This window comes from Dermochelys coriacea, chromosome 5 (genome assembly GCF_009764565.3).
Source record: "Dermochelys coriacea isolate rDerCor1 chromosome 5, rDerCor1.pri.v4, whole genome shotgun sequence".
Taxonomy (NCBI): domain Eukaryota; kingdom Metazoa; phylum Chordata; order Testudines; family Dermochelyidae; genus Dermochelys; species Dermochelys coriacea.
The window spans coordinates 104,992,740-105,005,841 of NC_050072.1; the positions used below are offsets into that span (position 1 = coordinate 104,992,740).

At 46.5% G+C, this 13,102-nt stretch overlaps 2 protein-coding genes across 19 annotated transcripts in view; one reads left to right on the plus strand and one right to left on the minus strand.

Moving 5' to 3' along the window:
• Positions 1 to 12,156, minus strand: part of KIAA2026 (KIAA2026 ortholog) — a 153,451-nt gene extending 141,295 nt beyond the window's left edge. For 13 of the 17 annotated variants that reach the window (XR_005293160.2, XR_006281727.1, XR_005293158.2 and 10 more), the window contains exons 1-2: positions 10,605 to 12,156; positions 319 to 519 (exon numbers count right to left, since the gene is read on the minus strand). Coding sequence is in view for 11 of the 17 variants with exons in the window: in XM_043515284.1 (XP_043371219.1) it covers positions 319 to 519; positions 10,605 to 11,131 (728 nt within the window). In the remaining 6 variants the exon portion in view is untranslated. The remainder of the gene's footprint in view (positions 1 to 318; positions 520 to 10,604) is intronic. The other 4 variants (XM_038403213.2, XM_043515288.1, XM_043515286.1 and 1 more) reach the window with 3 other exon arrangements.
• Positions 12,157 to 12,204: 48 nt separating this feature from the next.
• The window catches only part of LOC119856101, a 71,859-nt gene continuing 70,961 nt past the window's right edge, over positions 12,205 to 13,102 (plus strand). Inside the window, exon 1 of one of the 2 annotated variants that reach the window (XM_043515290.1) lies at positions 12,205 to 13,073. The gene's annotated coding sequence lies outside the window, so the exon portion shown is untranslated. The remainder of the gene's footprint in view (positions 13,074 to 13,102) is intronic. The other variant, XM_043515295.1, reaches the window with a different exon arrangement.

Sequence of the window (13,102 nt, forward strand, 5' to 3'; positions counted from 1 at the left end):
TTTTTCATTGAGAACTAGATTGATACAAAACTAACAAATTGCTAATGTGTAGCCACAGGGTCCATATAAATGGCAAAATGGTTCTATGACAGTGGTGACCTTTCAGAGTCAAGTCCAAATATATGGCAAAAATTCATGGGTGCTGTGACAGTGGCAATCACTATGATGTAATTGCATTCTTAACTATATTGTAGTCCAGGGTTCAAAAGCAAACTCTGTATCACAAAACAATAGGTGATGTATTTGGTGTTCCAGAAGAGAAACATTTGAGAGAGATCGAAAGGCAAGACTACAAAAAAATTAACTTTTTCCTTTTACCTCTTTTCTTCTTTTGCTCTCTGTTGTTCTTCTTGTCTCAGAACCTGAACCATTATGGACTCAAAAATGCCTGTTGTCAAGCCTGCTAAACTGCGAGGTGTGGAACGACGCCTTGTTGAAGTGCATGCTGTTCCTTTCTCATCTTCCAACCCATAGTACCCTTTGGATGTTACTGCTATTGTTGTCTTCTCTCTCAAGTGCCTTGCAAGAAAAAATAGATCAATGCACAATAATTTTTCCTGACCAGCAGTAATCCACTACCTACACCTTTAAAATGTACAACTGGGTTAGGTCAGAAAAAACTGATATTGTTAGAGTGTCACTGTAATCTCATCTATCCTCAACTGAACTGCCAAATTCTTCAGAGATCAAATGACCACTCCTTTACAAAATATTAAACTTAGATGCCATCACCTGAGAATTTTTGAAGACCTACACTATTAAAAATGGTGAATAGCTATCTCCTAAATAAATTAGATTTTCTAAATTAATTTCTACAGTATGTATTTTGTAAACATCTAGACACACAAATATTATATATTTGAGCTCAGATAAGGCTGTTTTCAGAACACACAAAAGCATTCTCAAACAAAAGATTTGTTGCAAACTCAGCATGACAGATTGCCAAAGTTTCAAATTTTAGATTACAAAATTGGGAATATTTTACTTTGAAATATTTACAAAATGAAATAGCTGAAAACAAAATAATCTTTTCTTGTTTTGGGTATCTCTCTTACACTGTGTTAGGAAACTCAAATTAAGTCATGAAGTTTAATGATAAAAAATACTTTTCAGAACATTGTATTTTTATTCAATTAGTCACCATCTTAGATTGTCAAAAATCAAGAAAAATTACACACTTTTCCTGGGTTACAAAAGGTAAGAACCCAAACCACCACCAATTTCCCAGACTGAACCTAGCAAAATAGAGAATGTCTTCCTCTACTACAAATGAATAGAGAAAATATATATCAAGATATTAGAATTGTTAAAGACTGAAGAGTTAGAGGTTGTTTTGTAATGAGTATTAACAAAATAGAGAAAACAAGCTACAAGTTATTAATAAGACTGGCAATTATATTTTGTAAGCTAAGATGTAAATAATAGTAATTCAGGATGTAAAATTTTATGAAGGCAAAAAATACAGATATTGGCCACCAACATATTTGAGGACCTTTATTATTATTAATTTAATATATTCCCTGACATACTGGTGCAGAAGTTTTGAGCACAAAGAATGCACGAAAGGGGGATACTGTCCAAAAAAACCAAAAAACAAAAAAAAACAAAAAACAAAACACAACCATCAAACTTCTCACATTCAGGTTCATATGGTGTGCAAAAGCCACAATGCCGTTCCATCACCACTCATCACACTGAGGATGAACTGGAGAGCAAGAAGCAAAATATAGGTATTTATATAACACCCATGTTAAAGCAATGTCTCCCCACTATCCCGGCCCGAACATGAAGCATTTAAAAGTGTAATCCTGGGAAGTGTCAAGAACAGAACATTCCCACCTGTACTTGTATACTACATCTACTTGTTCCTCTCCACTGTGAGCATAATAAAAAGGTACACATATTGGTCATTTATAGACTATACTGCAATTTACTCTGAGGATGTTGAAAAGGCCCACCTGCAAACAAACTGGATCAGCATGCAGCAGGCAATAACAGGGTAGCGCTGGCTGATGCAATCATCAACACACAATGCTTCACAGTCAGCATTGGTTCCCAAATGCATTTCAGGTCCACTTCATGCCCTTGATTCCCATTTTAAATGCCCTAATTTTACTTTTTAGATTGTAATCTCTTTTTTAGGATGCAAGCTCTTCAGGGCAGGGAAACCTGTCTTCCTATAGGTCTGTACAAAACCTAGTACATTCTAGGCCAGTGATCACCAACTGGTTGATTACGATCAACTGGTCGATCCTGGATGATCTCCAAGCAGGGATGCCGCTAAGACAGGCTCCCTGCCTGCCCCAGCCCCACACTGCTCCCGGAATTGGCCACTGTGGCCCTGGGGGTCTTCCTCCACATGCTGCTCCTGCTTGTAAGCACTGCCCCCGCAGTTCCCATTGGCTGGGAATGGGGAGCCGTGGCCAATGGGATCTGCGGGGGCAGTGCTTGCAGAGAGGGGAATCGCATGGAGCCATGTGCCGCCCGCCCCCATAGGGGAGCATTGGCCCTTTCCGGGAGGGGCGTGGGGCTAAGGTAAGCCGGGAGCCTGCCTTAGTGGCAGCCACACTGTGCTACCAACTGGGAGCCGAGGGAGGTAAATGCTGCCAGGTAGAAGGCCACACCCCAACCCCCTGCCCTGAGCCCCCTCCTGGAGCCAGCACCCTGAACCCCCATTTGTACCCTGAACGGCCTTCTGCACCCTAAACTCCAGCCCTGAGCTCCCTCCCAGAGCCAGCACCCCAAACCAGCCCTGAGCCTCCTCCTGGAGCCAGCAACCCATACCCCCTCCTTCACCCCAACACTCTGCCTCAGGCCTGACCCCCCTCCCAGAGCCAGCACCCTGTATTCCCTCCTGCACCTGAACACTCTGCCCCAGCCCAGAGCGCTCACCTGCACCAAAACTCCCTCCCTGAGCTTGCACCCCTCACCCCCTCCTGCAACCCAATCCCCTGCCCCAGGCTCAGCCCAGAGCCACCTCCCACACTGTGAACCCTTTGGCCCCAGCCCAGAGCCCACACCCCCCTCCTGAATCCCAACCCCCCACCCCAGCCTGATGAAAGTGAGTGATGGTGGGAGAGAGCAACTGAGGGAGAGAGGCAGGGAAGGAGTGAGTGGGGTGAGACTTTAGGGGAAGGGGCAGGATAGATCCTGGGTTGCCCTTAAATTCAAAAAGTGATCTTGGGTGTAAAAAGTTTGGAGACCACTGTTCTAGGCACTGCTGTACCAAAAATAATTTATCAGAATATTTGCCACTTGCTCTGCAACCCCCACCCCACTTATCCTCAGTGGTAATCCTTTGGCTGCTGGAATCCAAATCTGAGCTTGGGAAATTTGGGACAAGGCTATCCTTGGTGAAGAGCCCACAATTATGAAATACATATATACAGGAGATAAAGCCGAGTCCAATTCTAACCATATTTAGAGTAGTCCCCCAAATTACTCAACACAAAAGAACCACCAACTCAATAAACCGGCATAAAAAGAGAAGAAAGATTAGCTCTACTTACTACAGGGTAAACACTGTGAGCAAAGGAGTCATCGGCATTTGTTAATTTGCTCCGTACCCCAACCTTGCCAGAACTCCTGTAGTTTCACCACACAATGTACCATGAGAAAAATCATGTACATTTTGTGGCATAAAAAGCAGGTATCATTCTTTAACAATAAATGGTAAAATGAAGGCTGTGCTGCACCATGGGATGTCCATCCAGAATACTGAGTGGTTAATTCGAACAAGCACAGAGCTGCATGGACACAATGATTAGCAAGGAAAGTACCTTAATCTGAAATAATACAGTGGTCTGAACACACTTCAGTTCAATGGAGTTAAATAGCTTCACTTACAGCAAACAAATTAATTGGATATAACATCCTCATATAGACGTGGCCTAAGAGCTTGTCTACGTGAGAAGCTATGATGACTTAATCAAAACTGAAGTTAAGCTAAAGCACATTAACTTCAAAACTTTAGTTACTTCATCTTAACTTTCCGGAGTGTCCCCATGTACACTAACTCTAATTATAGTCTGATCTAGAGTGGTGAAAGGAAGGAACAGAATTAGGTAGCAACTAGGCTGCCTGGCAATGAGGAGTGCACAGGTGATTAACACAAGGTAATCTCCGATACTCCACCTTGCACAGGTGCTAGAGTGCTTAGCAGAAAAGCAATCCAGGACCTACCCTTTGTATATATTTCACAGCCAATGCAGTACCAGAAGAAAGAACTAGTTATTAGATTTTTAACATCTTTAAATGCAGAAATGTGTGTATAGTTTGAGTTGGGGATTAGATTACTGTCCACTGTCCTTACAAAAAGATTATTCTTTAATCAAAAGTCATGCTTTCATATCCAAAGAATATTTTTTATAACACATTGTGTGTTTAGGTTACTGCACAAGATCTTTATCACCTGTTTATCTGTATATTCACATGCCAGACAACTAACTAGTAAGCAGCCTTCATTTTTACCATTTATTGCTAAAGAATGATATCTGCTTTTTATGCCACAAACCTCAACAAAAATCCTAGTTAGTGTGATGGTACTGACAATTTTTTTCCTCCTTGGTTGCAAATCTTACGAAAATTTTCATATTAAAGCAATATGAATTTCCTTCTTTTCCCTTCTTTTGTGTTCCATTCAAATATTTTTTGCAGCTGTGCTGCTTTCTAATATTTTATGACCAGTTTCTTCTCACTTTTACCTGATTTTTTGAGGACGGGGGCTTTTGTGTTGATTTTAAGTGTTTTGTATTTCATCAAGTTCAGCTCAAGCTTTAAAATTATACACATTTTCATTAGCCCCTAACTCTTAAGGATATTAAACAGTATGGTACCTCATTTAGCCAGTTACTGAGTGATTGCCAGTATTCACTTATCTTCAGAAACAGAATTCAAGGTCAACAAATTCACTGTGACAGTTTGTTTAGGAAGTGATTTTCAGCATATCTTTTAGATCTATAGAGAATTTGATTCTAAAATGCAACCTTATATACTAAAGGTTCCCAAAACATTTTTTGTTGAACCACTCTTCCAAGATTAGTGTTCCATGAGTCCCCCCTTCTCCCTAAGAAACAGATGGCCAAGGGGTCATCGATAGTCATGGGGACTGCTATGTTGTGTCCCACACTTAGAAAACTTCTGTTACAGTGTCACCTCATTTCTTCACAGATATGAACTAATTTTCTCTTTTCAGATGTCCCATATCTGACTGGAAAAGCCTTCTAACTGCGGAGAGCTAGACGCAGTGCACTCTAAAGCCAGTCTCCTGTGTTGTCTAAGGGCAGCTGCTTCAGATAATCACAAGCAACTAAGCCCCAATCCCACTAATGGCATTGGTGTAACCAAGTTCCCAAGCCAAGGCCTGAAATACACTAGTTAAAAAGCAAAAAGGTTTCTAGGGTAAATCATTGTCCCTGTAGTTGACCACCTTCCTACAAGGATTTCTTTCTACATGCTATTTTATCAATCCCAACCAAGCTGACTACAAAAATCTTACACATATCCCTGCAGTTCAGTCCTGAAATATTTAATACAAAGTTTCAACTTAGTGTCTGTTCATACCTGTGCTACTTTTAAAGAGTACAATACCTTAGAAGTTGGCATCTTTCACCACCCAGACAAAACATCTGATTTTATTGGTGAGAACACCCTCAAGGGGCTTTTTTAGGATTTCAACTTCTTGTAAACCTCAGGTCCTATTCTCATACCATTCTCATGTATACATCACTCAGGCTAGATGTAGTAATCTAAAGGCATTCTTCAATTCCTGTTCTAGAGATGCTCACAGTCCATTGCAGCAGGTGAGAAATCCAGGACTCAACACTAGAAAAGTTTCTATATAGCTCTTTTAGAGTCTTCTGCCGTTTTCTGCTATATTTGCCATTTTGGATTAACTGGGTTCCTATTTTTTCATCAGCAGTTTAGAATATGAATTTAACTAGATGTTGCACCTATACTTTTATAACAATTATAGAATTAGGTCCCTCGGAGAAATAATGTCCAAGTCTTCACTTATTACCCAGATTCAGCTTTCTTGAGGTTCAGTCATCATCATGACAACTCAGATGGCCTAATTTGAAGCTAATGTGATTACTCTTAGTACTAACACTACCTGTTTTTTTCAAAATGGAGAAGTATAACATCCCTCATGATAAAAACTCATTTGTTATCATTCCATTATTGTGACACTCTGTACCTCATATTAGCATCCTGGAATGCCCATATTCACAGTGTCATATAACTAATGTATGTTTTGTACAATGCATGCCTTGTGAGGTATCATTTTAAAAGTCTTGATCTGTTGAATCTTAATATCCTGTTGAATTGAACGTACTATCATTGTATGTTAAGTTATGAAGTATTGCTGTATGCATTACTGAAATACTTTAAGAGGTTGGGAAATGCCCACAGCTGGCCCTTCATAGGGACAAAGGAGCAACCATCACTGGCCAGACTAGGGTTAATGGCCCATCAAGAAGAATCCACAATCCCAGAGACTTCTCAGAAAGGGTACCTATGCAATGGGGACTCCCCCAGGTCAGGGCAAGGATCGTTCTAGCAGCTGGAAGAAAGTATAAAAGAGATACAATGACATCACTTGGCCTCTTCCTTTCCCCCACCCCAAATCTCAACACCTGAAAGATCATCTGGAAGACAAAGACTTTGAAATAGGAAGATTGGTCCCAGGCTGGAAGGGAGTTCAGTATGAGTACTGAGAAGTGTAAACTGCCTGTAACTTCTACCAGGGTGAGAGATTGTTTGATTCAAATTTTGCTTAGTCTGTTGAAGTTAAAAATTTAGACTGAATTTCTAAGATAACCAACTTTGATCTCTATGCCTGCTACTTATAATCACTTAAAATCAGTCTTTCTGTAGTTAATAAATCTATTTTATATTTTACCTAAACCAGTGTGGTTTTGGTTGAAGTAATTGGGGAATCTCAGCTCAGATTACACAGGCTGGTGCAGGTCCACTTTCCTCTGAAGAAGTGGCAATCTTATTAATGAGCTTGCACTGTCCATAGGAGTCTTGAGCAGTGTAAGATGGTATATTTCTGGGGTGCAAGGCTGAGGTGATTGGCTGGTGCCTCTTTCTGTATGATTCATAAGTGTTTCAAGGAGCATTCATACAATTTAGCTAGGTGTGTGGCTCCAGATGATAATGGCTGAGTGATTACTGCGCTTGGAGGGGTGTTTCTGCTTGTCACTGGCATAGCTTTGTGAGAGACAAGCCAGGCTAGAGAGCTAAGGAGGCACAGTGGTCCCACAGTTCCAGATTGTACCCTGGGAATCCCTGTCACACTTATAAAGCCATTTGTAAAGGTATAACTGTGTAATCTGATTTGGTTAACTGGCCAAGCTTTGAAGGCCATACACTCAACTGGATGACTTTTCTCCGTTTGTCTATCTACCTCAATACCACATCTGATCAGTTCTAAAAACATCAGTGGCCAGAACCCTGGAAAATCAGAAAACTGCAAGAGTGAAAATGGAGGATTCATCTCTGCAATTGCCTATAGATCAAACAAATGGTTGATGGCACTAATGCCTTCTAGCACAACAATACCTATATTTCATCTATGCCTATCATCCCAATACAGTTTAACCTTGAATGACGTATCTCCTAGACAAATAATAATGATAGGGGAAGGTGGGATGTGAATGTGCACTCAGCCCCTTTGCATGGGAGAACATGGGGCCCTGAAATAGCAGGAAGAGGGAATGGGAGTCATACAGAACCCTTGGTGAGGAAGAAACTGGGGACCCTTGTATGGGGTGAGGGGAGAATAGGGAGCACAAGAAGCCCCATGAATGGGAACCTATACAGAGACATTGGCATGAGGGAATGGGAGGTGCACAGAGCTCCAGGCATAAGGGAAAAGATGAGGGGAAAGTTCCTGAAAGAGGCCAATGGGAGGATGGCACACAGGGACCTTTTGTGTTACAACAGAGGGATGCAAAGAGTCCCTGATGTCCAGTGACCTCAGCCTGCAGAAGGTACGAAGTATGTTATACCCAAGTAATGATTTATTTACAAACCATTATTATTCTAAACCATCAATAAATCTGAAGCTAGTCCACACACAGAGTCACCAGGAGCTATCCATTTGCACCTATCTGAACTAATGCTTGTATTGCAGGAGACACCCATAGATGTTCCCATTAAAGATTGATTCATCTTTCACTGTCTGACCTGCCCACCAGTTTCAGATACAGATTAAGAAGTCTAGCCTAAACTCTACTTTTGCTGATAAAGAAACTTCTGAGATTGTGAAATTTAAAAAAAAAAAAAAAGGGTTAAATTAAATCACTTTCTTCAGTTGTCTTAACTAAAGAAAGATGCTACTAGGGATACATATGCCTGTCAATATTAAAAAGAAATCTGCTAAGGATCTATATGGTTATCGATATCATTGTGTCTGTTTCTCCTCCTTAGATTAGGGACTTTGGAGTAGGTACTGAATCTTCCTCTGCTTTTGTGGCACTAACCACAAAATTTATGGATCAAATGAAGTGAGGCAGGAGCAGCGAAAGCACCCTGAAAGTGGGGGGGACCAGAGGCACCTGCCCTCACCCCACCTCTTCCCTCCCCCTAGGCCCCACCCCACCTCTTCGCCTCCCCGACCCTACCCCTCCATTCACTCCTCTCCACCCCATCCCCATTGCTTGCCCTTACATCCAGTAAAAAGTGTGGGGGCTATGGCACTATCCATTCCAGCACCCCTGAAGTGAGGTCTAATGCAAAGTTTTTATCTTGGTTCTATTCTTTGGCCCAGATCCACAAAGGGACTTAGGTATTGCAGCACCTAACTTTTAGGTGCCTAGAAAAAAATCCATGGAACAACAATGGGAGCCACAAAACCTGATTTAATTGCACCCTAGTCTCCCTATAAAATGCATAAGGAAAGATAGGCACCTAAGAATGAGATCACAAAAGTCAACATGCTAGGCAGAGAGTACCTAAACTAGCCAACAGGAGACGCCACGGAGAGGGCACTCAATCTCTTCTGTTGAAGATGTTCCACTGCGTATAAATACTTAAGAATCACTGGGACAGAGAAAGAGTGAGAATGACACTAACCCGGTGAAAAAGGCATCCACCCGGAAGGTAGGAGACACAGGCTCCATTCCCCCTGCTCCAATTACTATCTAAAGTAGAACAGCTTCAACAGGAAAGACTGAAGGGGATTCACATCAGACTATCCTACTGTCCAGTGGCTGAAGCACTCTCCTGAGAGGTGGCAGATTCCTGTTCCAATCCTTTCTCCATCACAGTCCCATCAGGAACTGAACCAAGTCTCTCACATTGAGGTGAGAGCTCTAATCACTGGGATAAAAGATATGAAGTGAGCACCACCACTTCTCCCACCCCCAATTTTGGCTCCACCCTAAGGCGCCCTCCTGCTTGCCACTTCACCCTTGGCCCCAGCCCAGGAAAGCTGATCCTTTTCTGGGAAGTGTGCTGGGGCTAGGGCAGCCAGCCTGCCTGCAGCTGGGACTTGCGCTGGGGGGCCCCCAGGTGCTGGAGCCATGCTGCCTGGCGCTCATGCCACCCAGCACTGGTCTACGGAACCCGGCTCTCCAAGGCTGGGGCCATGGAGCCCGAAAGGGCTGGAGGCTCTGTGGCTGCCTACCCTGTGCTTCGGGGAGCTGGGGGCACTGGGGCTGGGAGTGCTGGGACCACAGCACCTAGGGTTGGGGGTGCTTGGGCCACCCAGCAGTGGGGCCACAACACCCCGAGGCTGCGACACCCTGGGGCTGGAGGCACTGGGGTTGCAGCACCTGGCGCTCGGGGGTTAGGGGCACTCAAGTGGGGCAGGCAAGGGCTGGGGCGGCATGGCCGGGGAAGCAAAGCCGGTGGGCACAAGGAGCAGGGAGGGGTTCAGGGTTCTGGTGGGAGCAGAAGGAGCAGGGAGTATGGAGAGGCCTTGGGCCAAAGGGGCAGGGCCAGCCTCCCCCAAAGTTGGCTCACGCACCACCCATGTAATTTTTCTAGCAGAAACGTAGGCACTGAGTGAATTTAAGTGCCTATCACATTAGACAGCAGCCAGGCAGGGGTTTTGTAGATCACAGTAGTGCCTCACATTGAAGGTTTATGGATCTTTATGGACCTTTAGCTATATCTGTAAGTAAAAAAACATTAGAATGCTTATCACTGCATCCTAATTGCCAAACAAGATTAAAAGATCATCTACCTCCAGCAGCAAAACTCTCCTTTCACAAGGAGTTTCTCCAGTGGCTGTGCACTCTTTCTTGGTTCTACCAGTATCAAGAGGAAGTAGCTTGGAGGCAATACTAATATAAACAAATACATTTTTTAGCTGTCATTAAAGGTGGGAGGCTTGGGCTTAACCCCTCCTTCAGAAACAAGTTTCTTAAGCACAAAGTATTGAGCCCTAGTGTGCATGTGGTTTTCATTACATATTTGGGTCACAAAACAAAAACAATTTAAGGAAAGTGAGGCAGAAAGTGATTTTTGCCAGGAGTTAGTCCTCAAACCCTATAAGGCTCCCACATAGGAGTGTGCCCCATACCCACACAATTGGCACCTGTCAGAATCTCTTTGGTGTCTCAAGAAGACAGACAAGTGTCTGCTATACTTACCGGGACAGCAACGCCAGCTTCTGTTCTAGCATCATCTCCATCTTCTGGGCCTGTTTGGAGAGCCAGTGATCCACCCCGTGCAACCGGTAACACGTCTCAAGCATTAGTCGAAAATCGGCGACGAAATCCGTGATCCCAGTGTACTGCCCATTGGAAAATCTCTCTTCCATCTTCAGCAGCCACATCCCGGCCCCTTGCTGTGGAAAGGAGACGCTGCCGCTGCCACCTGCCAGGGAGGCGGTTCCTCCTCCCTCCGCGACCGCTGCCTGGTCTCCCTGGGGCTTCAGAAAAGGAGCCGTCAGTGGCCGGTGCTTCTCCAGCAAAAAATCACACAGGATCCGGTAACCCTGCTGGAGCTCCGGGCTCAGGTTCTGCTGCCAGCGGCAGCGAGGGTTGTTGTCCCCCGCATTCTCCTCCTCTGGCTGCTGCTCGTCCTCCTCTGGCGGGCCGCCGACTGGAGCTGCAGCCTCTGAAGACTCTCCGGCGGCCGGAGACTCCATGTCCCCCTCGGGCCGCGCCAGGCTCATGCGCCCCACACACGCTGGGCCCGGGTTCCGCTGCTACCCGCCGGCGACCGAGCCTGGGAGCGGGCTCCTCAGCATCAGCCAGAGCCGCCTCAGGCCAGTCACTCCGCGGCCGGGCGGGAAGGCAGGCTCACCTGTGCGCAGACACACCGCTCAGTCCGGCCCCTATGCCTCGGGGACCCGTCTGCCCTCTGTGCCAGCCGGAGGGAAGGTGCTGCCTGCTTCCGGCTGCCTCCCATTCACAGTCACCGAGAAGTTGCCGCGGTCCGTACCCGCACCAGCCTCCCTCCCTGCCGGGGGTCTCCGCCCGCCCAAGTAAGCGCCGAGGCAGCCGCTTTTGCTCTTTGTGCCTGGTTCCGTCGCCCGCAAAAGGGTCCGTGGCCTCCCCTCTCCCGGGTAACCAGGAGGCTATGGCACGTAGCCGGGCATGTCTGCTGCCCGTATCGGCCTCCCTCTCTCGCGGCTCGGTCTTCCCCCAGCCAGCTACGCGGGAAAGGGAAACCGCCCCCGCCAGCAGCCGCTCGGGTCCGGCCGGGCTGACCCTACCTTGGGCCGGCGAGAGAGCCGAGCCTGCCCAGCTCTTCCCTGGGCCCGGCAGATGCTGCTGCCCCGCTCCCAGGCTGCGTCACCTCCCACGGGAGCTAGGGAAGCGGCCGCTCTCCGTGCCCGGCCCAGACGCCGCAGCCAAGCCAGGCTGCGGGGCCCGGGTGCGCGGCGGCGGCCGGAGCGGAGCCCTGTCTCCGCCTGCAGCTGCCTGCGGGGCCCGTGTCTGCGCTCCGGGAGCGGCTCACGGAGCGGCGGGGACCGTCCGGGCGTCCTGTCCCCCTCCCCTCTACCCGCGGAAGGACATGGCTGCGGGCGGGGAGGCGGCGGCTGGCGCCGGCATCGTTGTCAGTTAATGGCCGCGGAGGGCATCGGCTCGGCCCCCCGGGCAGGTTGGGAAGGGGCGAGAGAAAGAGAGGAGCCCCCCCCCCCTTCCCGGCCCATCCAACACGCATGCGTAGTGGCAGCGGCGGCCGCGAAATAGTGCGCTGGTTGTTTTGGATGCCAGCTGAGATGTCGTCATTAGACAGCGACTTATTGTGGGACGGAGTGCGAATCTAAGGCGCATGCGCAGTCTGGGGGCATTACCCACGGGCGGGTAAATCAGTGCGCGTGCGCAATCTCAAGACGGCGCTGCGTGGCGGCACTTGCCTGGAGAAGTGGGACTGCCCTCGGCCTCAAGGTAGAGGTGCTTGGCATCGGCCAAGGTGCTGCTGGATATAGGTGCACCAGAGCTACGCCTTGCGGAAGTGATGGCGTTTGCACGCTATGGGCAAGAGCAGAATACTGTTGTCATCATTTTGCAGCTCAGCCACTGCAATGTCCTCTGCTCTGGCTTTGACAAATGCAACCTTGGCCTGCTCCTCTCGCCTCAGCATGCTGCTGCATCGATCACTGTCGCTTTATATCCCTCCCCGAGCTTCCCCCTTTACTAGGTCATCAAATAGAGCTGCTGCTGTTCACTGTCAAGGCCTGTCTCACCCCCTGCCCATCCTTTCTTGTTTGCTATCAAAACATCAGCACCCATCTCTGATCCGCTCAGGATGCTAACTTTAATCTCCCACTTGTTGCATTCTCAAACAATTTTGTGCTTCACACTTTGTTCTATAACGGGCCTGAGAACAATAATATGGTCTGCAAATTATATCGGTGGTCTAAATCCTGCTTGTTTCTCTCTGTGTTGCAAGACTATTTGTTTCTTCACACATTCCAAGATGATGTTGCACATGATTTTCCCACGCATTAAGAGTAATCTGATTCCTCTCCAGTTATTGCAGTTGGTAAGGTCACCCTTCTTTCGCTATTTTACAATAAGGCCCTCTCTTCCCGTGGGTTGGGTTCTTTTCTCCATTCCATGGTCTATCCAAAAACACAAGGAAAGTCTGGAGGGTTGTTTTGTCACTTGCTTTAAGCATCTCTTCAATAATGTTA